Source organism: Schizosaccharomyces pombe (genome assembly GCF_000002945.2).
Source record: "Schizosaccharomyces pombe strain 972h- genome assembly, chromosome: I".
Taxonomy (NCBI): domain Eukaryota; kingdom Fungi; phylum Ascomycota; class Schizosaccharomycetes; order Schizosaccharomycetales; family Schizosaccharomycetaceae; genus Schizosaccharomyces; species Schizosaccharomyces pombe.
Genome location: NC_003424.3, coordinates 1,884,249 through 1,906,783, shown reverse-complemented (window position 1 = coordinate 1,906,783; position 22,535 = coordinate 1,884,249). Strand labels below are relative to the sequence as shown.

At 36.1% G+C, this 22,535-nt stretch overlaps 9 protein-coding genes and 13 long non-coding RNA genes across 22 annotated transcripts; 11 read left to right on the top strand and 11 right to left on the bottom strand.

The window, feature by feature from the left end:
• Window positions 1–963: 963 nt before the first annotated feature.
• On the top strand, window positions 964–2,588 carry SPOM_SPAC110.06 (uncharacterized protein; the record flags this gene model as incomplete). Its single annotated transcript, NM_001356035.2, has 2 exons — window positions 964–2,285; window positions 2,329–2,588. One exon carries the CDS (start codon window positions 964–966, stop codon window positions 1,054–1,056), a length of 93 nt encoding a protein of 30 aa, NP_001343104.2. The 3' UTR covers window positions 1,057–2,285; window positions 2,329–2,588.
• Window positions 1,326–2,422, bottom strand: SPOM_SPNCRNA.2857. Its single transcript, NR_192225.1, has one exon. It is a non-coding gene; the product is annotated as a non-coding RNA (long non-coding RNA).
• On the top strand, window positions 2,525–4,522 carry SPOM_SPNCRNA.772. Its single transcript, NR_151147.1, has one exon. It is a non-coding gene; the product is annotated as a non-coding RNA (long non-coding RNA).
• Window positions 2,943–4,708, bottom strand: ctr1. Its single transcript, NM_001018967.3, has one exon. The coding sequence runs from the start codon at window positions 4,463–4,465 to the stop codon at window positions 3,578–3,580; it is 888 nt and encodes a 295-aa protein (NP_593533.1). The 5' UTR covers window positions 4,466–4,708; the 3' UTR covers window positions 2,943–3,577.
• An 80-nt stretch (window positions 4,709–4,788) lies between these two features.
• Window positions 4,789–6,963, top strand: SPOM_SPNCRNA.771. The gene has a single exon (NR_151146.1). It is a non-coding gene; the product is annotated as a non-coding RNA (long non-coding RNA).
• SPOM_SPNCRNA.182 lies at window positions 4,802–5,172 on the bottom strand. Its single transcript, NR_150605.1, has one exon. It is a non-coding gene; the product is annotated as a non-coding RNA (long non-coding RNA).
• arb1 (argonaute inhibitor protein 1) lies at window positions 5,179–6,818 on the bottom strand. The gene is made up of 5 exons (NM_001018966.3): window positions 6,619–6,818; window positions 6,495–6,577; window positions 6,438–6,455; window positions 6,147–6,398; window positions 5,179–6,085 (listed from the first exon to the last, which is right to left on the bottom strand). The coding sequence occupies exons 1-5, from the start codon at window positions 6,730–6,732 to the stop codon at window positions 5,353–5,355; spliced, it is 1,200 nt and encodes a 399-aa protein (NP_593532.1). The 5' UTR covers window positions 6,733–6,818; the 3' UTR covers window positions 5,179–5,352.
• A 329-nt stretch (window positions 6,964–7,292) lies between the features above and the next one.
• On the bottom strand, window positions 7,293–9,322 carry gar2 (nucleolin). The gene has a single exon (NM_001018965.3). The coding sequence runs from the start codon at window positions 9,259–9,261 to the stop codon at window positions 7,759–7,761; it is 1,503 nt and encodes a 500-aa protein (NP_593531.1). The 5' UTR covers window positions 9,262–9,322; the 3' UTR covers window positions 7,293–7,758.
• SPOM_SPNCRNA.770 lies at window positions 7,858–9,495 on the top strand. Its single transcript, NR_151145.1, has one exon. It is a non-coding gene; the product is annotated as a non-coding RNA (long non-coding RNA).
• A 536-nt stretch (window positions 9,496–10,031) lies between these two features.
• On the bottom strand, window positions 10,032–11,353 carry sdh2 (succinate dehydrogenase iron-sulfur subunit protein). The gene has a single exon (NM_001018964.3). It carries the CDS (start codon window positions 11,318–11,320, stop codon window positions 10,493–10,495), a length of 828 nt encoding a protein of 275 aa, NP_593530.2. The 5' UTR covers window positions 11,321–11,353; the 3' UTR covers window positions 10,032–10,492.
• A 1,016-nt stretch (window positions 11,354–12,369) lies between these two features.
• Window positions 12,370–12,686, top strand: SPOM_SPNCRNA.2856. The gene has a single exon (NR_192224.1). It is a non-coding gene; the product is annotated as a non-coding RNA (long non-coding RNA).
• A 221-nt stretch (window positions 12,687–12,907) lies between these two features.
• SPOM_SPNCRNA.2854 lies at window positions 12,908–14,734 on the top strand. The gene has a single exon (NR_192222.1). It is a non-coding gene; the product is annotated as a non-coding RNA (long non-coding RNA).
• arv1 (Arv1-like family protein Arv1) lies at window positions 12,938–14,240 on the bottom strand. Its single transcript, NM_001018963.4, has 3 exons — window positions 14,144–14,240; window positions 13,724–13,858; window positions 12,938–13,668 (listed from the first exon to the last, which is right to left on the bottom strand). Exons 1-3 carry the CDS (start codon window positions 14,228–14,230, stop codon window positions 13,090–13,092), a joined length of 801 nt encoding a protein of 266 aa, NP_593529.3. The 5' UTR covers window positions 14,231–14,240; the 3' UTR covers window positions 12,938–13,089.
• SPOM_SPNCRNA.2855 lies at window positions 14,376–14,642 on the bottom strand. The gene has a single exon (NR_192223.1). It is a non-coding gene; the product is annotated as a non-coding RNA (long non-coding RNA).
• Window positions 14,694–16,261, bottom strand: pof15 (F-box protein). Its single transcript, NM_001018962.3, has one exon. It carries the CDS (start codon window positions 15,862–15,864, stop codon window positions 15,133–15,135), a length of 732 nt encoding a protein of 243 aa, NP_593528.1. The 5' UTR covers window positions 15,865–16,261; the 3' UTR covers window positions 14,694–15,132.
• Window positions 15,320–16,427, top strand: SPOM_SPNCRNA.2853. The gene has a single exon (NR_192221.1). It is a non-coding gene; the product is annotated as a non-coding RNA (long non-coding RNA).
• Window positions 16,193–19,305, bottom strand: SPOM_SPAPB1A10.13 (uncharacterized protein). The gene has a single exon (NM_001018961.3). It carries the CDS (start codon window positions 19,097–19,099, stop codon window positions 17,510–17,512), a length of 1,590 nt encoding a protein of 529 aa, NP_593527.1. The 5' UTR covers window positions 19,100–19,305; the 3' UTR covers window positions 16,193–17,509.
• Window positions 16,601–17,039, top strand: SPOM_SPNCRNA.2852. Its single transcript, NR_192220.1, has one exon. It is a non-coding gene; the product is annotated as a non-coding RNA (long non-coding RNA).
• SPOM_SPNCRNA.2851 lies at window positions 17,494–17,910 on the top strand. Its single transcript, NR_192219.1, has one exon. It is a non-coding gene; the product is annotated as a non-coding RNA (long non-coding RNA).
• SPOM_SPNCRNA.769 lies at window positions 17,987–20,032 on the top strand. The gene has a single exon (NR_151143.1). It is a non-coding gene; the product is annotated as a non-coding RNA (long non-coding RNA).
• SPOM_SPNCRNA.2850 lies at window positions 19,566–22,209 on the bottom strand. Its single transcript, NR_192218.1, has one exon. It is a non-coding gene; the product is annotated as a non-coding RNA (long non-coding RNA).
• Window positions 20,424–22,436, top strand: alo1 (D-arabinono-1,4-lactone oxidase). Its single transcript, NM_001018960.3, has 2 exons — window positions 20,424–20,706; window positions 20,908–22,436. Exons 1-2 carry the CDS (start codon window positions 20,581–20,583, stop codon window positions 22,165–22,167), a joined length of 1,386 nt encoding a protein of 461 aa, NP_593526.1. The 5' UTR covers window positions 20,424–20,580; the 3' UTR covers window positions 22,168–22,436.
• Window positions 22,437–22,535: the final 99 nt, after the last annotated feature.

Below are 22,535 nucleotides of genomic sequence, written 5' to 3'. Positions count from 1 at the left end.
TTGATCAATGGGGTGTATGTAGTGTAGTGTATGGCTAATGTAACTAACTAGATAGATGTACGTATCTAATGTATGGAATGATGGAAATCAAGGATGGATGTAGGGTATGGGAATGAAGATGGAAAGAGGAAGAAGGAAGAAGGAATAAGAGAGTAGTAATGTTGAATTTGGTAAAGGATAAATTCAATTTTCTTCATGCTCCACCTGCATTAACGCAAATACGCATTTTATTAACAACACCAGTAATGTCCACTCTAAACAAATAACAATCAATGCACCTACGTAATAATAAATAACCTCGCTTAAACAGTATCAAAAACAACCACCAATGATAAGGGTGGTAGCATTCCTTTTCATAGTCTATGACTGATGATGACTTTTCATTGGCCAAGAAAAGGCCTCGGCTACCACGCTCCTGATAAAAGGACGAGTGATTGCTATTTTATCTAAGATAAGGCCCCTAATGCTTGGAGACCGATGTTATCATAGATAGACGATGTGGACGATTTTAGAAACGAATTAGGAGGAGAGAGCGGGATCTGGCCAATGTGTTGACAACGGATGATGTAGAAGCTCCGGGTAATGGAAGGATAATTTGATAACTAGGTTGCAGGTAATACGTAGGGGCGACGGGGAGAGAGTGTAAGCATACAAAGGATGTGAGAGAGAGCATAGAGAGTAAGTAGTTGTACTATGAGATTGGAGGGGTAGGAGAGGGACAAAGTAAGATGCAAGCGCATGTAAACAAACAAAGGAACTAATCAAAAGAATAAAAAAAAGGTAAGGAAAGAAAGAGAAAAATGAAAATGAAAATGAAGAAAACAAAAAAGAAAAGAAAGAAAAAAAGAGATGTAGAGGTATATAAATGAAGGAATGAATGACTGAAGGAATATGGACGCATGAGATATATATTTTATCCAAACATTCTAAATATACTCTTTAATACCTTTAAAAAAAATCAATATGAGATTTCTTTTTTTCTTACCTCCCTCCTTCATCACTTCTTTTCTTTACCTTGCTCTCTATTCCTTTCCTGTACCATACTGCATTATTTAACAACTACATTAATAAATCGCGCTTTAAAATATCAACCTGTTTTTATACCGACTTGTTTCTCTTTGGCATAAGCGTTATAGTTATTGCCAATATTCAAATCAATAGCGACAACGCCAAATAAAGACAGACGTGGTCTTTTCGCACTTATGGGTGGACGCAGCTTTTGCTAAAAGAGTCGCTGCACCCCATCTACCCCCCCCCCAAAAAAAAAGAAAAAAAAAATACAAAATAAAATAAAGGAAAACACATTTATTCTTGCTAAAAGTAAACACTTAAATTTTTAGAACTTAAGCAATTCTTGTAGAAATTTTCCCCGACCTAGCTGTTTTTGCTTTATAGTTTCGCTTCATAGTTCGCTTTACTTCCTTTTCATCTTTGTCTCCACTGGGCTTAACTGTACATACCTTTTAGCTGCAAACATACCACGTTTCAATCGAGGCAAAATAGAACGAGAAAATGGCCTAGCAAAACATTCACTTTATCTGTCTAACGAGTGCGCTGAAAAAAAAAAAAGAGCACATTCGGACGAGCAAATTAGGACATTCAACTTTTACTTAGCAATCATGCAAACTTGATTAAAAATTTACAAAAACAGCCAACTCTGGACCTTAGTAAAAAATTTCAAAACTTTTTACTTCATGAAACCCTGAGTTTTATCACTTCGCCCCCTGCGACATTTTCCTGTTTACAGCCAGACATTCTGCTGTTTGAGCAACTTCCTTGTAAACGCATCATACTATCCAAGTGCTACTTTAAATTTTTTCCGTGATCTACATTTATCTGCTGCGCACATTTCACAGGCAAAATCCCTTATGTAGCAGGCATTTCTCTTTGTTGTTCTTGAATTTAGTCAAGCCCCGCAATTTCGAGTGTGGAGACACAAGACCTCATTAGCTTTCAATGCTAACGCATTTTGTGCATATCCGTTATATTACGCTGTTTTCTAATTAAAACTTTTAAATAACGATATGGTAACGGCTTATTACGCCGTATGCGTTATACGCGGTTGGTAAAAAAAATTGCATAGTATATCGTGTCGTAATACATTTTGCACTCCAACACAATTTCACTGGGTTTGGCTGTATAATCAAATGTATGTCATTGCCGAAAACATCAAGAAACGAGTAGAGAATGATGATGGTACGATTAATATAAAAAAAATTTCAAAACGATAGAAGAGGGTTGAAAACGAAAAATAAGTTATACTAATGGAAAAAGCGCACTGAAAGGTATAAACATTAAACAACTTTCGCTTATTTTTCTAATAAACAGACCATTTTTTCTTTTTTGCAGACCTTATTCTTTCGCACTAATATTTAAACAAAAATTTTGTATTTCAACTAGCAAAAATTTCGATAAACAACCAATCAGTTCCGTTTTTTTTATTCTTCTTGCTGAAGTTTGGTTTTTTATGTGTTTACAATTTTCAGCAAAATAACGCACACCACTACACTTCGTAAAGCACCGCTCGGGAATGCTGAGATTGCCCTGAATTCGACAGCGGAATTCAGTTTTACCTTATTATCTACCGCCATTGATTTACTGAAATTCAAATTACAACCCATACAAATCAATATCTTCTAGTGATCCAATATTAAAAACGAGAATAGTAACTTTAATAATATTCTCAATTGTTTTTACAAACGTACACGGTCGGTTATAACTGCTGTTTTGAAAGTCTGAGTCATATTCCTCTGTTTCCTAATTATCATTTTCCGCATTTCAAAACGTATCTTTTAGTTTTGTATATATACTTAGTTATGTTGCTTGAAGAAATTTTGTCTTTCCTTATCAAATTTGTGGTTATTTCCGCATTCACCATTGCGTTTCTTCTGATTTTGCCAACGTTGAGTGCTATTGTCTTGGACATTGTGGTATGCGGATACCTTGCTTTGTACCGACTTTATGAAATTGGAGGCGGTTGCATCCAAAAGCCTTCAAAAGCCGTTCACCCAAAGTCCTCTTAATTCCGTTACAGTCTTAGCTGGCTTTCGAGTTTTGATTCTTTTTTTAATAGATTGTCCTTCTGTTTTTTGTTTTTAAAACATATAAGTTGTTTTCTCCTCTTAATATCCTCAGAACGTTTCTTTGCTTTGATATATTTGGCCGTCCAGTTTATTTTTTTTCCTTTTTCTGCCGCCAATTAAAAAATTTATAAAAGAATGCTTAAGTAAAGCTGACCATCCAACTGGTTATTATTTTTCACTTGCTTGTATACTCTTGCTAATATGTTTTGTGCTTTTTTCCCTATCCTTTCTCCCTTATTAATTTTATAAATACGCAACAAAAAAATGGTTCTCCAAAATACATAATTTAATATTTCACATTCATACTGATTGTGAATTCAATAATCAGAAATAAATAATTCGTTAAAATAAAACAAAAAAGAAGAAAACTACTGCTGTTTTTGGTGATTTCGTGTTCCTTTTTTCCTACAGTACTATTACATTTCTCTGTTTTCGCTAAGAAGCTTTTGTTTATGAGTCGTTATCATTACGTTTTCATTTCATTAGTTTCTACCTCAATTATTAGAAAAATGTTCAGACATCCATCTCTCCCCCAACTTTATTGCATAGTCTCGCTCAAGAAATTTCCGCCGTTCTTCAAGTTTTTTGTCTCGTAAGGTTAACACATCTTCTGTGTTTTTTCTCTGCTGTTGTGTAACCTTAGCATGAATCTCCTTTAAAGATAGAAGTTGCTCTTCTCTTTCTTTTTCGTCAAAAGAAAACTGGTAAAATGCCGTACCTTTATTCCTTACTTCCTTAGTCGAGTCATAATGAACTGCTTGCTGCTCATCTTCCTTCCACAATTTTTGAACCTTTTCTTCGTCTACTTCGAAGGATGGCATATAGTCACCGTATATTGGCTTTTCGGGCTTGTACTCCTCCTTTTGTGAAAGTAGGGTATTACCGGTCTCGTAAATAGAGACACTCCTGGTTCGCCCAAATTCATCCGTTATTTCAACTGTTTCATTTTCGGGTGCTTCCTCAGCCCATTTGCGTGTGAAGTCGACAAGGATTCCATCATCTTCTGTCTCCTTTATTTCCAGTTCTCCGGCAGCATACTGGTCGTATTTTTTAGCTTTTCGTTCCAGTTCCAGACGACTTCTTTGCAACAGCTCTTCCTCATTAGCTTGTTCAGTTTTTAAAGTTCCTTTTCTTTCCTCGTCCTTTCTTTTTTTGATAATATTACTTTGAAATTCCTTGTTGGATTTTCTTTTTTGTTTTACCAGTAATTTCCTTTTGGTCGTCTCGTTATCATTGGCTTCCAATAATTTATCGGTATACTTTTGATGGCTAATCTTGCGCTTCTCGTCCTCGTATCGCTTTTTTTCCTCAATTAGTTCATTAAGGAAGTTAAGATTGCTTTTAGCTGAGACTTGAATTTCGGATTTCTTTCCAACATTCATCTACTCGATACTTCAATTTTTTTAATTAATTTAATAATTATTTTCAATTCTTTTAAATTATTGAGAATGTGTAAATATATCAAAACATTCAAGTTATTGCAGAAAGCCGTAGTTTGCTTACTCCTGTACAAAAATAACAGGTCCAAAAGAACAGCAATTACTTTCTTCAATTCAATTATGCTTCTACAATACACTTAACCCAGTAAAACAATTACCAATTTATTTTCGTCGTTTTGGAGTTGTAAGGTGTCTTTTCCTCACCTGGGTTATTTCGCCATAGGCGCTGCGTTTCGCTATGCTAATCACAACTTCCAATCCAGTTACTTGATTTCTATCTTTACCCAGCACGACTTGTTCAATAGTACAAGTTATGAACGTTATTGATGATTGACTATTCTTTTCCACATAACGTTTTAGCCTTCATAGAGGAAAAATACTTATACACGTAAATTTTTTAATCGTTTGTGTTTACAATTAAAAGTGAATACACATTATAGCTTTAAATGTTCTTTTGATCGTGTTTATTGCATTGAGCCTGACAGTAACTTAAGATTATTGAAAAAATCATCCGAATAATTCTTATTGCTCAATACTGACTCAGAAGCGACTTCTGCACGATCTAGCTTTCAAAATATTGTCGCATAGTTTGACGTATTTGTATAAAAATATTTGAAAACATTAAATTACATACACAAGTAATATCTATTATGTGATTGGGAATTATAATTTCTTATACTTATTGTTTATGCAATTGGGGGAAGTACGAACTCACCAACGGGTCATTAATATATGTTAGAACTTTATCCTCATCACAATAAGAAGAAGCAACTAATTAAAGGATTTCATATCCAGCTATATTACAAAAGTAACTATATTAAAATACAATGCTATTCATCTTTAACTTCTTCATAAAAGGTGGGTAGCACAGCAAGCACAGTGTCTAATATAGTCAGTCCATTATCCAAAAAAGTGAACGATCCCTCTAAGTGAGTGCCATCAACAGTGTTGTTCAGTAAATCAGATTCCAAAATTACTTCTAGTCTTTCCTTATTTGTATCTTGAGAATATTTAGATCCGGGTGGATCCCAAACGATAAACACTGCTTTGCATAAAGATTGGTTTGAAAAATTCAATAGCGTTTTAGAAACTAACTTGACTGTTAAGTACTCTTGTTCAACGACTTTCCCAGTCAAATATCGTGGACCAAGAGTTCTCTGGATGTAGTCGCGCGCTTGCTGTGTAGAAAATCTACTAATTCCATCAGGCTCAAATAGTTCATCATTTGGCATGAATTTGGTATTATTGGATTCAATGAAATTGACTGAACTATCACTTGTCCTATCACTTTGCGATTTGTCCCATAAGCCTTTATAATTGTCAACATGTATACTAGCCAATGCCCGCTGCAATCTACCGGGAAGTTTAGTTGATAGCCTCTTATTAGAAATTAATTCAGTTTCTGCTTGCTCTGCTAATAAACATGCGTCACGAATATTATCTTCGAATTCTGGTGCAACATTGTTATGCAAAACACTTAGCAGAAAATTTCTAACAATTTGACAAGCTATTTGCAAATCCTCTTCCTTAGTTAGTCCAGCGTTATACAAAATGTGTGACGACCTTAAATTGATTAGCTAAAATACAACGTGAATTAAATTCAATGGAAACATAAATGACTCACAGAAATACTCCAGCAACCCACTTAAAATCAATATCATATTCATCAAGTATATCGTATTCAATATAATCAGTCGTGGTTTGAGCGGAAACTTCTCGTGCCTTCGCATCGTTATTAATATCAGTACCCCCTGTAAACTGTTTTTGGCCCGTAGAAACGCCTCCTAAATCTAGATACATTGTAAACAGTCTTATTCTTGTAGGGTCGCTCCATTTTCTGCGTGATCGATATCTTTGAATAAATCGCTCCATTCGCCTAATTTGTCAGCAAAGTCCTTAACATCTGTTTACTAACACAGTCAATGGTATGTTCCTAGAAGTGTTAGTAAGACACAATATTTTGTATTCTCACCTGCTGTATAATGTCTCATTTTCCAATTTCTCTTCAGCTGTCAGTTCGGGTTCTTGAAAATAAGGCTCCCATCCAGACAATCCCTAATATTTATTAGACGGGTTTTCTAAAGCTTAAGAAATACCCTCTTTTTTCTTCTATTACCGAGACTTTTTCCTGTACGTTTTTTAAAAGTAGTAAATTCCACGCTATCGCCAATACAACCTGTACTGTCATTTTTAAAATCACCTTCTGCCATCACTCAATCACTTCATCTGGACTGGAAAGTCAGTACACTAGTCGTATAGTTGATTTACTAGTTTATCAGTGTGGTAAGGGGAATCTAAGGAACCAAATTTACAGTGTTGTATTAGAAGCTTTGTTCATAGAGTTAAGTAGACAGTTCCTTTGCCGGATTTAGTAACGCTGGATATATTATTCTACAACCGTTTTTTGAATATGCCAGAACTCATCACTACTGTTACAATTGAATTTAGCTATATTATAATTTGATATACAAAAATATTTTTTTTTAATTTGCTTAAAATAATCGCAACCAAAGTGTAAGTAAACATGCTTGTATTAATTTAAAAGTTGAAATAGAAGCGTATTTGTAATGTAGAATCAATGATACCTTCTATTGATGCTTACCTAATTTAATAGACGAGACATTACAAGTTGAAGATATAAGACAATATGACAATGGCTCGACTACATTCTTCATTTATGATTACGGGTAAGACCACAATCAAAGTTCAACAAAAAATCATTAATTTAAAGTGCCGTATGGAAAAGCCCAAAAAGGAACACAAAACGGTCTTCATTTACTAGCTATTAGAAAGTGATCAACGATGATTGTGAGTAACATGGATTGATTAGATGAACAAGAACAAAACTAAATAAGATTCTATTTTATATTAAAACCTATCTAAAGCTATGTCAAAAGCTTCTATGGAACGTATAAAGGAAAGGTGAATACATGAACTAAACCGTAGAACAACGCCAACCATCACTGCTTTGAAATTGTAAAACCAACGGGCCCATATTTATTATCTTTATAAAGTCAATAAAACCAAACCAAACCCAAATTCATTCCATAACAAACCCAAACAAGTCATTTGTATTTGAATACTTCAACCCAATTAAATCAAATCCACAGCCCAACATTTATTAAAACCCTTTATGCCAAAAAGTTTCCCAAAAACCCAAACTCATATATTAATTTGCTAAGGTATTTACATTTAACCCATAAAAATGAACTCAATATAGTTAAAAGCCAGTATACTTAGTCAAAAGTGACTTTGTTCCCAGAAAATGGAGCAACCGAGCCACGGTTGGGGTTTCCAGAGCGAGCACCACCTCTACCGCGACCACGTCCGCCACCAAATCCACCACGGCCACCGAATCCACCACGACCGCCAAATCCACCGCGACCACCACGGCTACCTCCACCAGTACGAGGAGTTGAAAAGTCCAAACGACATGGGCGACCAGCAATAAAATGACCGTTCATTTCCACACATTTCTTGGCAGAGTCAATATCAGAGAAAGTAACATAACCGAAACCCTTAAGACGTCCTGACTGAGGATCTGTGGGCAAACGAATGGATTGAATGTCACCGCAACCGCCAAAAGCCGTACTGAGATCATCTTCAGTTGCGTTAAAAGACAAATTTCCAACAAATACGGTATCACTAGGTTCAGATAATTGGTCTCCAAAATTACCCGCACGTTGTTGAGCATATGGTTGAGGGTTGGCTGGGCGAGGATTAGAGAGATCTAAGTTGACCATACGACCATCAATTTCCTTGGTACCATTAGCGGCAACAGCAGCCTTAGCAGCCTCAGGGGTCTCAAAATCAACGTAGCCGTAACCCTTTGAGCGACCGCTTTGGCCATCCATAATAACACGTGCACCAACAATTGTACCGTACTCTTCAAATTCCTGCCCTAACCACTGATCATCTACGTTCCAAGAAAGACGACCGACGAAAACAGTGCAAGTCTCGTTAGAATCTTGAGAAGGCTTGGTAATCTTAGCAGGTCTTTCTTCAGAAGCAGGCTCGGCTTTACGTTTCTTCTCGTCTTCAGAGCTGGATTCGGATTCAGAATCAGAGGAAGAGTCGCTGTCTCCAGATTCTGAGGAGGAATCTGACGAGGATTCGGAGTCAGAAGAAGACTCGCTGGAGCCTTCTTTCTTCTCTTCAGTCTTCTCGACCACCTCTTCTTCTTCCTCAGATTCAGATGAGGAAGATTCGGATTCAGATTCAGATGAGGAAGACTCGGAAGAAGAGTCACTAGAGCTCTCCTTCTTTTCTTCAATTTTTACAACAGCCTCTTCTTCCTCTTCAGACTCAGAGGAGGAAGATGATTCGCTGGAACTCTCCTTCTTCTCTTCAGTTTTCACAATCACTTCTTCTTCAGACTCAGACGAAGAGGATTCAGATGAAGATGATTCGGACTCTGAAGAACTAGATTCGGATTCTGAAGAGGAAGACTCGGATTCTGATGAGCTAGATTCAGACTCGGATTCTGAGGAGCTTTCTTCCTTCTTCTTAGATTTCTTTTGCTTTTTTACTGATTTCTTTGAAGGTTCGGGACTAGAAGCACGCTTAGCCTCCTTTTTAGATTTTTTAGGGGAGACATCGGTTTTAGAGCTTTGCTTTGCAATCTCTTTAGCAGCCTCCTTAGTAATCTTCTTGGACTTGGAAGGTTTCTCAATGGCACCCTTCTTTGATGCAGTCTCCTTCACTGATTTCTTAACGGAGGTTTTATCCTTTTTTGCCATTATATTCACAACCTATACCAAAAGCCCGTTTAAAAGAATTTGGGAGTTTTTTAGTTTGACTGCTGGTACGGCGCGACAAGCTGCTATATATAGCCAAAAAAATTTTTACCGATGATATATGTACCTGAAGCCGTATACTAGTATAGCAAATTTTCTAGACGTATTCGTTAAACTACTAATATAGAAGCTTGTTCAACTACTACTATTTTTTATAAAAGCGAGTTTAACTAATTACGCTATCAAGTAATAGCTATCTGCGCTATTCAACAACAAACCAGCAAAGTAAAATATTCGCCATTAATATTTAAAAAATGAGTGTGTCTGAAGGCTTATAACATGTCTTAAAGGTAAAAAGCATATTGAAATTTAATAAATTGTTGAATCAGTGAAACGAAGGAGTTAGGTTTAGTCTTGCGTAGTATTATCTGGAGTGGTGAATATGTAAATTCTTATGAACGATAACATCTTATCCAAGTTATTTGTGTTCGTCAAATATTATAAACTAAAAAGTGGCCGTGAAAATGTACATTGTTGATCCATTGAAATTTTAAAATCATGTTATAGTAACAAAAAATTTCGACCAGCCTATGGAGAATACCATGGTTTAATCGTCATATTAAGATTTATTTTTCTTTCATTATTGTGTACATGATTTCCGTTTTTATGTGATACTTTAATTAAATAAAAGATGCCTCATTTACTTATCTCAAGTTTTACAAAGCAATTACCTTAAAGGGCTCTCAATATGCTAAAAAGTTTTCAACTCTTTAACCAAAGAAGCAGCTGCTATGTTAAATGCAGTAACTAGCCACAAATAAACAGTGAAAAAAGTGGTTTAGATAATTTTCAAATACATGCTTAATTATTTCATCTGATGTAACAGCGTAAAAAATCACAATCAAACAATTCAATTGTGCACAAGTTACCACGAAATAGCATATTTTCTTTAAAATAGAAAAGTTTACCATTTCCCGAAATTATTAATGGTAAACTAGATTTAGATATTGCAAATAAAAATAAAGGGTTCATTAACGGGAACAACGCAAAAGTAATGGTCAGATCGAGAAAGTAATGTAGCATAGATGACAGCTAAACACAGAGCTACGCAAGTAAAAAAAATCGTAGAAGAGAAACATAAAATAGGTTAAGTAACAACGGGGGTTCCTCTTTAACAAGAAATATTGGAATCATCAGATGCGAAAGAAAAGACAAAAAGAAGCGTAAATCTTGTTTAAGCAGTAGCCATCAAAGCCTTTACCTTGGCAATGGCAAGGCCAGGGTTCAAACCCTTGGGACAAGTACGAGCGCAATTCATAATGGTATGGCAACGATAGACAGACATAGAGTTCTGCATGACATCCAAACGTTTAGCAGTAGCTTGATCACGAGAATCGATGATCCAACGATAAGCCTGCATCAAAACTGCTGGGCCAAGATACTCTTCTGAGTTCCACCAGTAAGATGGACAAGAGGTAGAACAACAGGCACACAAAATACATTCATACAAACCGTCAAGCTTGGCACGGTCAGCGCGAGATTGGTAAAACTCCTTGTCTTTAGGGATGTTATCGTTTTGCAACCAGGGTTCAATACTCTTATATTGCTTATAAAAGTAGGTTAGGTCAGGTACGAGATCCTTTACGATGAAGCAATGAGGTAAGGGGTAAATTTTAGTAGGTTTGTTATCTTTTTTAATGTTACAGATGCAAGCCAAAGTATTACTGCCATTAATATTCATCGCACAAGACCCGCAAATACCTTCTCTGCATGAGCGACGGAACGTTAAGGTAGGATCTTGCTCATTTTTGATTTTAATAAGCGCATCCAAAACCATTGGTCCGCATTTTGTTAAGTCGACTGTATACTTTTGAAGCTTTGGCTTTACTTCTGGTTTCTCTGGGTTCCAGCGATAAATCTCGAAAGTTTTTAAATTTTCACCCTGTGACTGAGGATTAGCAGAAGTGGCAGATATGTTGGCCTCTGTAGCCATCATACGGGCATTTCTGTTAACAAAATGCTTCAAAAACGGGCTCAAAACTTGAATTCGACGGCTGAACATCTCGATATGTTTTGATTTTTAATATTGGCAGTTGGTAAGACTGGTAAAGGCGAGCGTTGTGGTTGGCTATTATAGATGGAAACAGAATCAATTTTATTGGCGGCAGAAAAATACATTAAATTTTTCACTCATATCCAAAATAAAACTTTTAAATATTTTTGTGTATTAAATTTAACAGTTTCTTCAAAAAAAAATCCCCCGTACATCTAAAACATGTATGGGGATCGCGTGTTTACTGGCCTGTCGTAGACAGCGTTAAATTATTTACGCGATAGGAAGTTGGCTAACGTATTACTCGCTTAAGTGCAGTTAGTCAAGATGGTCAAAGCGGTTTATCCAAACAAATTTAGTTAATTAATGTTTAAATACGCATACTTCGAGTTTTAATATTACTTCCGTAAAATAAATATTCAAAAAAAAAACCTATTTATTTGGTAGAACTGTATGACTTTAATCTCGTCTCTTTTCATATAAGGTGCTATTAACTGATTAATAAACCGGTAACCTAATAACCCTTGAGCCGAATTACTGCCAAATTTACAAAACAATCATGTAGATTAGAGTGAAAGGATAGACAGTATGAAAATATTAGAGTCATATTAAAAAATAAATACTTTCTGTAATTGATAATTTAATTAAAATAAAAAACAAAAGTCGAGAAATACAAGAAAATTACATGTTTGCCCTATTTTCAAATTAGGTTTTAATTTAGAGATTAGAAAAACATGGTTAATTATACGGAACTTATTTGCACAAAAACTTTTTACCGTTACAAATCTAATTCATTATACAACCCTCCGAAATCGGAAAGAATATTTTTCTGCTGCTTTTTAATAGGGCTACATCCAACTGAAGATTAGTCTGCCAACCTAATCTTCAAGTTTTCCATTCTTCACTAAAAGCTAATGTAACCTGTTATTAATTGATTTAACATACTAATTATAAAAAGCTGACATCTTAGCTACACACTAAATTATTATTATTATTATTTTTAAATTTTTTTAAAAGCACAAAATGCAGCACATGTAGCAAAACAACGCTATTTTTTTTTTTTGAATTGGGTTTAAAAAATAGTTTACTGTATTCAATCTCAACGGGTCTGATTGCATTTGCTTACAGTTCTATAAATTACTTACTTTCTAATTTTTATTTCATTTAAAACTTACTGAAATATTCATTCGCTTACTATGAGTTTATTTTACATTACGAGCTAAGACGGTGTTAGCTGACCTGGTTGCTTCTATAACTAAACAAATGTATAATGAACAAAGACTTATATACATATATTGATTAAATATTTAAAAAATATCGTAGCTGATAAAATTGTGATGGGTTCTTTAGCGACAGCAAAAGCAAACCTCTGAACTTTGTTATTAAAAAAATGCAACAAATTCCACTGGTAAGAAAAATATCTTCGAATGATCATTTGTTTAGTTATGCTCAGCAAAATAGTTTTACTTTTTTCAGTTTTTTGCCTTTTTTATTTCCTTGCAGTGTTTCCTCTATATAATTGTATCTATTACATATCTATATGCTTTGAGGGTGTAATTATTATTTTTATTTAGACCATTTCAAGTTTCATATTACAAGATTAGGAAATATGATTACTGGCTTCGGTTTCAATTGGTTCATCAAATTCATATTTTTTAAATATCAACAACTTATTAAAGAACTAATAATTGACCAGTTTCTTAAAACGGGTGATATAAAAACTTTTAATAACTGATACACTATGTCGATGCCGTATTGTTTCCCATTTCCTTTTGTCATTATACTGCAGTTTGCGCAGTTAAAGTGATTGAACGAAAGTATACACATAATAGATTTACAAAATGCTGAAACCCATCACAAGGAGTTGATGGTTGAATCTGTGAAAGTCCTGTTAAATGTAAAAAAATATAAACGACAATAGATCTCACGAGACTGGCAAAAAGAACGATTAAGCCAATTTTAAAATACCGCCGGCTTCCAGTTAATATACATAGCGCATCCACATTGCTAAACAAAACTACCCATTCTACGACGGTTGCCGCTATAGAAAGGTCGTAGTCCCAAATTACCATGAAAACGGGTAGCATTCTTGTGCTAGAAGAAAGTATTACAGCGCCAGACGCAGAAGTCCAAGATTTCCAACCCATTGTTAGGCATAATAACAGAACTACTGAAATTTGATACACAGTTGTCTCAACCAAACATATTAGCAGTAAAGTCAAGTACTGCCGGATAATTGGCTGGGAGAGAAATGCTTGGGCAGGTGTGAAGTAGGGGAAGAGGGCTGCGCGTTTTTCTAGTCGTGACCAAACTAAAAAAACGTTGAAAAGGGAAATTAATATGCAGAAATTGACAACCTTTGCGCATTTTGTCAGCTATTTAAAAAGCCATTGAAATGAATAAAATACTTACGTTACGAAATGTTCGTGCCGACAGAGAATTAAACAAAAGATGACGGTAAACTTGCGGTTTCATCAAAATTACATCCATGCTGATGAGAACAACATCTAATTCAATGTATTTGTCCGCAAACTGTTTGCAGTTTTTCTGTAACATAGTCGTTAGTTTGAAATTGTACTTAAAAAAAACTAAAGAACAAGTCGATCTTAACGATTACAGCAAGACTACGCATTCCACTCTCAGTATTCATTAAGCAAGATAAATGGAGACAAAAATTGAATGATCGTCATTTGCTTACAATAATGTAAATTATATTTGAAGAGAAAAATATTCATGAAGCTTCTTTTCGTCGCCGTTGGAATGGACTTGCCCTTAGCTCCTTACGATCAAGTTGACTACATCAACGAAACATATTGTGTGTATATTACTTACGCATTGAGCTAGTCGAATATTACTGGTACCCCTTCCATAATATGTGTATAAAGAATCGACTTCCGCGCCGCATTCGACGCATTTCATGGTGACGGGTGGTGGTGTCAATGTATTGAGGTATGTTTATGAACCAAACATTCGTATTCTTGGTTGACATGTAAAAACAATGAAGATATATAGAATTTAAAGAAAAAATGAAACAAGTAAGCTTATCTTTATTTGCATAGAAACATAAATACTAAAACTTATCCCAGAGTTCTACCAATTTTAAATTTTATTTGAACACTACCCAATTCCGTTAACAGACGAGTTGTAAAGCCAAAAAACCACCAATGTCAAACCTAAATTTTACAGTTCTTCAATAATATAAACAAATACTGCTTTCACTACATATTTAAAAGATTTGCGAAATAACCACGTCGATTCCAGCATAAAATCACTAACTCTCAAAACAATGCAGACTGACTGGAGCGAAAGAACGTAGTATAGACTTAGTCACATTTACAAGATTAAGCGTCTATTAAAAAGATTTTACAAAGGCTAAAATATTCGTAGAAATGAGAAACGTGAAAACAACATTCAATTGATTGAGCAATTTAAAAAAAGGTAGGTTTTTACTTTTCAGTACAACAAAAAAAAGTTTATTAGAAAAAAAATGTTAAGAAATAAATTTTGTACATGAAGCCAAATGCTGAATGAAATTAAAACAACGCTGAAAAAAAAAACCAGTCGACTGCGTAAAATGTATAAACGCATTTATTAAATGAGAAACCAGGATGTATTAACACAGCAAAACATACATCACAGGTAAATTAAATTTTTAATTAAAAGAATAATAAGTACAAAATGTCAAACAAAGAAGTCGTGAGCGACACAGGCTTGTCAAGCAACGAAAATAAACATTAAAAGAAAACGGAACGCAATCATGATTGTCTCATGAGAATTAAATAATAGAATATTAAACAATGCAGAATGGAAAAAGTTCTTTTTTAATGTACTCTTTTCTCGAGGCAAGATAAAAGGTACTCCGTTTGAACAATAACAGATGTAACAGAAAGATCATACTTTCCAGGAGCAGCATCAACTCTTGTAACAATTAGACCGATGACATGTTGAGTGTTTTGATCAAACCAAAGTGTTTCAGGTTGACCGGGTTTTATCGAATCAAGCCAATCCCGGCGGACACGAATAGGATCTTGAAAGCAAGAAAATATATCGGCTTGATGACGATCGCAGGAAGAACGAGACAAGGTAACGTGAATTCGAACATTGATATGGGGAGCAAGAAACTCCCCAGGGTATCGTTCAAAAGAAGCTAGATCCTCGTCGTCCTCAAAGGAGATTTGAAAAATAGAGGAGCAATTGTTAGGATCCAAGTGGAATACCGAATAACCATCATATTGTAAAGAATACAAACCGCGACGGGCAGACAAGTTGCAAATCGGTGAATCGGTATAGACATCCTTTGCAAAAACGCGAAGTGAATATTCGTCTAAGAAGGAAAGACGAGCACGAATGATCTTGTTGGCAATCAAAGTCAATGGATAACTGGCGAAGCTAGACTGGATAACGTCGTGTGCAGGTAAATACTGCATGACCGAGTCAATGACTTCTACTGGAAGCAGAGTAGAAGATGTTTGTTGAGCGTCGAAATTAACGTAGGAATTAGGTTGAAGGGCAGTCTGGGGTACAGACATGGGGGCTCTAGTAACACAGCTCATTTTTTACCAAACCAAAAAAAAAAAGGTAAGAAATAATTTAAAAAAAAAATCGGGCAATTAAGCTGAATAAATAAAGAGAATATAGCACCGATCGATGGAATGTGAATGAAATGAGATGATGGACGATTAACAAAACAAAATATTTCTATTTCGACCTATTCAAACCTCGATATGCGTTTCTATTATGAAGGAAAAAAGACAGTAAATTGTAAACAATTAAAGAATTAAAATGTCTAAACAAACAAGTAGCTCAAAAAGACGGAATTCCAAAATTAGTGAAAAAAGTAAATAAGCAAACTTCTTTTTCTAAAGCCAAGGAATGACTGTCAACGAGACTAGCAATGGGGAAACCTTGCAATTGAACGCTTTACGTCTCACAATACAAGCCTTGGTTTCTGCAGAATAGATGAAAGGAGATGCTCCTTTTTATAAACTAAAAATTTGGCCTTTTGCCTCCTCTCCCAACTGCCGATATCGTAATTAGAGTTGAAATAAAAATGTCCATTTTGAACCTTAAAGAACGAATGAACGAGCGCCAAGCAGTTATTCCATCAAACCGGATCAACTAAAAATGGCGCGAATGGATCTTGCTACTTTGAAGAGTGGAGATTGGTAAATAGTTAAGCGCAGGAAAAAGTTAGTTCATTCACTTGACCAACGAGTGCAGTATAAAGAAAAAACACTTTTCACTTTTCTTTAAACGACTTACGAAAATCATTTTTTTTTTTTTTTTTTGTTTTCAAACTTCTTGTTTTATTACCACCACCAACTTCTGCCAAATGTTCTGTACCACAAGTCCAGATCTGGATGATACAAAGACTCCTATTAAAAGCAGTTACTGCTCCACTCTACTGTTTTGACAGAAGGGGTTTTGCCTCAGGCCTCGTTACCAGGGAACTGCCGGTAAGGTCTTGGACAAAAAAAAAGCAATGCACTCATAAGGGTACTTGCGGAAAAACTCAAGTTACTGAAATCTATGGCAATGTAACAGCAACAATAACTACTCGTTATACAACAGTCCTGTAAACAAACCGCAGATGTAGTGGGCTACAGTACAACGTTAAAAAACAATGTCGAGTAGAGTTGTAAACAGCATTGCGCTAGTACTCAAGTAGGAGAAAGTAAAAGGATTATCAAGGCAATTAATTATAGGGAAAGAATGAGATGTACAATGCAACATTAGAATAACTAACTTAGAAAACAATGTACAAAACATAAAAATGAGAAGCACAAAAACATAAAACACTAGTACAACGTTAGAAGAATTGGATCCTATAGTGTCGTATAAAGGTAGAATGTTGTTCAAAAATGAATGTCGTGCGAAATAGAATAATATAGGAAGGAAGTTTTTAAGGAAAAAAAAATTAACAATAATTAAAGCAGAGCATAAATTAGGAGAATGCAGAACATACAATACAACAACAAAATAAAAATCAGCACCATCGACTTAGGAACGGTAGCCGAGTTTTGGTGCAGTCAATGTACATTTTCTACAATGTAGTATAAACGACTTTAACTATCAACGTGCGCACATTAGGGTAGAATTCTATCTAACATAAGCAAAGGCAATTCGGTTGACCCGTCCACCCATCCTTGTCTTCTAGTTCCATTAAGCAAACACATGCACGGCCGTAGACGGGTTCGCTCAATGTATAGACGTTCTGTATTCCTCCTTCCACCGTGCCAACAAAGCACGGCTGCAAGCAGGGCTGGGTTGAGAAAACCTCGTCAACTCGACGACCCGTGGAGCACCAGAAAACAAGGATTCCAAGGTAAAGGAGGGAGAAGAGTGTGTACTCGATTCTTTCGTAAACGATGCATGGATGGATGCTTGATTAGAAGGGGAAGTAGCAGGAGATGCATTTGCCGAACGTTGTTGACTAGACTTGATGCCTTGGTTAGTCCAAGATTCTTTGTTTTCGGTAGTTGGTGTTGAGCTCGAGGTAGCATCCGGTAGTGCAGGTTTTTCCGGCTCCACTGGTGATTCCTTGCTTAACGACTTTGTCCTTTCACTACCAGACACATTTCGTAACCCCACTCGATAATTGTTACCTGATCCAGTGCGTCGAGTAACAACCTTACTCTCTAAACTGGCGATGACCTCATTCACATTTGCCGATGGTGCAGCGGTCTGGAGGGGATCTGGGGAAATCACCGATGTGGAAGAGGTGGTGGGGGCTTGTTTTGATACAACATTAACTTGTTCAGTGGGTGTCTTTGTGGAGGAGTCTACAGCAGCAGGCGACTTGGAGGCGGAGAAGGACAAGGGGGATGAGACTTCAACATTGCCACCATTTTCTTTGGCATCCTGGGCAAGAAAGGGTGACTGAGCAATTCGTGGCTTTGTGCGTACTGGCTGTTGGGATGATTTGGATGGTTCCTTTGATGCAGTGTCTTTGGCAGGAGTAGCGGGCTGAAGAAAGGCTTGCATAACATTCTTCACCGTACCAGCCGCTGGCTTTACATCGACATTCTCTTCGTCTGAAGTCTCATTGTTTTGCGGTAAAACCTTCGATTCTAAGAACGGGGTATTTTGGGCTTGCTTAATTCGTTCAGCGATTGACAACGAAGAGTATGGTATTGGAGAAGTCGATCCTTCACGCTTCTCTGCCTTAACTACCATTTCGGGTGTGCTTGCTCCCCTATCGCTATTTGAAGCACTAGTAGCAAGGGTATCAGTATGCGCTGAGGAAGCCTTGCTAGTTGTTGCTTCAACAGCTTTTGTGGTCGAAGATGATGCGTCATCTTCCTCCTTTGCAGTCTCGGAGTCCTTGGTGGTCGATGTTTTTGATTCAGTGGGCTTGATGGGAAACACGCTTGCGTTGCTTGGCGATTTGGTATCTTTCAAAGGCGAAATTGTGGCTTCCACAGAGGATTTGGTATCTGCGGCTTTAGTTGACCCGGTATTTTTCGTTTCTTCCTTTTTGGCACTATCAATCGATATCTGCCTGGGTGGACGACGGGATCGTGGATGAGCACGACCTTTTGTCAAATGAACCAACGTTGCGGACTCTTGTTCTTTTGCATCACCAGACATTCCTTTTAGATCTTGAAAGCTGGAAAAGCTTCGAGCAGTATTCAAACCTTCATCAGCGTCCTCATTTCCTCGGCTTATGGGCGGCGTCGTAGTAGCTGGACGAGGTTGATTTTGCTGCATCATCATTCCTGGCGCCATCGACCATTTCGATGAGGACATCAATCCTTCACGAAGCTCTTTAATCTTAGACGACGACATGGCTAATCCGTGTATTCTTCAATTGGGCGTAGGAAATATTCAAGCTGTAAGTTCAGTGAAAAAACGTTGGCTGTTCAAAACGATAGGAAATTATAAAGGAATTTGAGAAACTTCTTTTAAAACCAATCTTCTCCTAAAGAGAACTTTTAATGCCAACAAATGTAATTACCTAATAAAAGGAATTACAACTCTAGCATGCTTTGGGCAAATTCACATTTTGTTCTTGAGTATCGTAACTTCGCTACACTACGTCTCCCCAATACTGACTTTATGCCAGGCTCCAAACCCCTATACCATATGGAAAACATGTTACTTGGTCTTTTCGAGTGTTATTAAAGAGGCGTATCTAAATACCACAAAGGTATAGTAGGTAGTATGCTTCAAGTATATATGAATTAATTCATCTTCTAATTTATTGATTTTTCCCTAAAGAAGAACGGCCGCAAAGGCGAATCAATCAGCATGGAACCGAGAGAAGTTGAAACTGAGAATGACCCCAAGCTGATTATTTAAAGCCCTTCATAATTGAATTTCAGGAATAATTCTAAATAACTTGTCAACATCTGGTAACAAATTCCTGCAACTATACAAAGATATTTTTCCATCGATATAGTGCGTTCAAGCGTCGATCCTGATAACTTGTTTTACGAATAATCACTTCGCACACGCTTAGTACTCTTTGATAGGAAATCTTTAATGTAAATAAACAAGGAATTTGGCAACTTTGACTATTTATTTATTTAGAGTAGCCAAAAGGATATATAAAGATTAATCGTTAACTTTATGGAAATTTATTATTAATCGTCAAACATTTCAATCCCACACGTTAAGACTCCTCGCCGCTTTTCCATAATCATCCAATATAGTGAATAACTGTGTTGTGCACTAGGCTTGTTTTTGTTTAACAAATTATGCCAAAATTCTTTCTCGTAGCGTCCCACTGCAAACTACTTACGCTGATTTATAGTACTATTGAAAGTAAGTATATTGTGTTTTGTATATCTTTCACACCTTGTTTAAACAGCAACATTGATGATTCGTTTCAAGTAAAAAACAAATGGCATAAGTATATAATTACCTTAATAGCATAGACATGACAATTCAATACTAAGCAATTTTCTTTCACCTGTGACAATCCTAGATTCAATTACTGTGGACTTACCAACGGTTTCTCCTTGTCACTATTTAACATATTGGAGTTTTACCAATCACTATAGTTGTTTACAAATTATCGTTCAAATTAGCGATACTTATAGCAAATTACGTTTTTTGGAGGTGATATTAGTAACTGACTATATAACAATCCTCCAGCGTCTTGTTCACTGCCAAATAATCGCTAACAGCGAAATTTAGATAAAAGGATATCTGGAATTGCTCTTTTGTTCTAATATAAGGATTTTTGTAGCATCGGCGTATTCTCAGCTAATTTTGTTGAAATTCCTTTAGATTGCAATCCTTACTACTAGTTTTTGCTTTCTGCTATGTCAATTCCTCATATTAATAAGCTATCCCAAGATGGGCGAGTTCGTTTTTCAAATTGGGCTAAAACTTTCTCTGCCATTTCACTTGGTTTACGATGCCCCAAAACAGAAGAACAATTAAGAGAGGTAATGCTTTTGCCCTTTTGGACGTAGCGTAAGAAAACTGGGTTTAAGAAGACTTGTAAATTTGTTTAAAGTTAGCTTTACATCTGTCCTTAGTTTCTAGTAGTTCATGATGCTGCTTTGGCTATCAATCCTTTTCCCCCTTTTTTTTACATTTCTATAGAAATTAATTAGTTCGCTTGCTTCTAACATTATTATTTTTAGATTCTAGTAGATGCAAATTCGAATGGAAAAAAAATTCGAGTTGTCGGTGCTGGCCACTCGCCATCAGACATTGTCTGCACTTCTGGCTACCTTTTGTCATTAGATAAAATGAATAAGGTTGTCTCATTTGACCCTGATTCCCTTAGTATTACCGTTCAAGCCGGTATCAGATTTTACCAAGTACAAGAAATCCTTCAGAATTTGGGATATTCTCTTCCCATCGTTGGTAGCATCTCTGAAACTTCTGTAAGCGGAATCATGTCCACTTGTACCCATGGTTCTAGCTTGCAACATCAAGTGCTTCCTCATTATATCAAGTCAATGCGTATTATGCTCGCCGATGGATCTATTGTAACCTGTTCTCGAGAGCTACAGAAAGACATGTTTGCTGCTGCTCAAGTTAGTTTGGGAGCATTGGGTGTAATTGTTGATATTACTATCTCTGTTGTACCAGCTTTTGATTTGGTCGCCACGGAAGATGTTACTACTGTCACTGATTTATTTCAAGATTGGAAAAACAACCTGATTTGGGAATCTGCTGAATTTGTGCGTGTTCATGTATTCCCATATGCTAATCGAGCTGTTGTTTGGAGAGCCAACAAAGTAGAACCCAATACTGTTCCTCACACACCTAAGCCATCACTCTTTCGCTTGAAGCTAGATTCCTTTGTCTATCAATGTTTACTTTTTGTGGGTAAATGTGTAAATAGAGTTACGCCGTATTTGGAGCGTTTTTGGTTCAAATGTCATTATGGTTCTAAGCTTGGCACGGCTTTGCAGGTGGCTGGCCCTGGTTTTGATGTTTTGCAAATGTTCTGCTATTTTTCACAACATGTTAGTGAATGGGGTATTCCTCTTGAATCTGCCCCCGATGCCCTTGAGAAACTGATAAATTATACTGTTGATGATGCTGGAAAGATAGGCGCATATACTCATTGGCCTATTGAGGTTCGCGTTTGTGCTCCCACTCCAGAGGATGAATGTTGGCTTTCTACTGATTGTAAAGTACCCACCTGTTATATCGAAGCAATCATGTACCGCCCTTTCTCTACTTCAATTAACTATAAACCCTACTTCAAAGCCTTAGAGGATATCGCAAATCAGTATAACGGAAAACCTCATTGGGCTAAGGAATACAGTTTAACTAAAGAGCAGTTACTTGAACGCTATCCAAACCTTTCAAAATGGCTTTCCCTTCGTAAACTTCTTGATCCAAAAGGCGTTTTTTGGAACGATTACCTACAACGCCATCTCGGTTAAATCGAAACTATAACCCAACTTTAGTAATCATTATCCCTACTCAATTTATTCTTGTTATTTTGTCATACTTGATACACACATATTGGAACTGACTTTTAATTAAATTAGGAGACAATTTTTTTATATTAGTGTAGCTCCCTATTTTTAAAACATTACTTTTTACTTAATGTTCTGGGTATGGTATTTTAGATTAGGTATATTTGCAATTTCTTCTTGAATGCTATAACAAAGAAAAACTTAGGATCGTAACTAATAAATAAACATTTCCTCACTTTTGATCAGCTTCAACGACTTTTAGTACGTAAGATTACAATTTCTAAACATCCTCTTATTCGACTCCCTGAATTTCTTTCTTGTACTGTATCTCA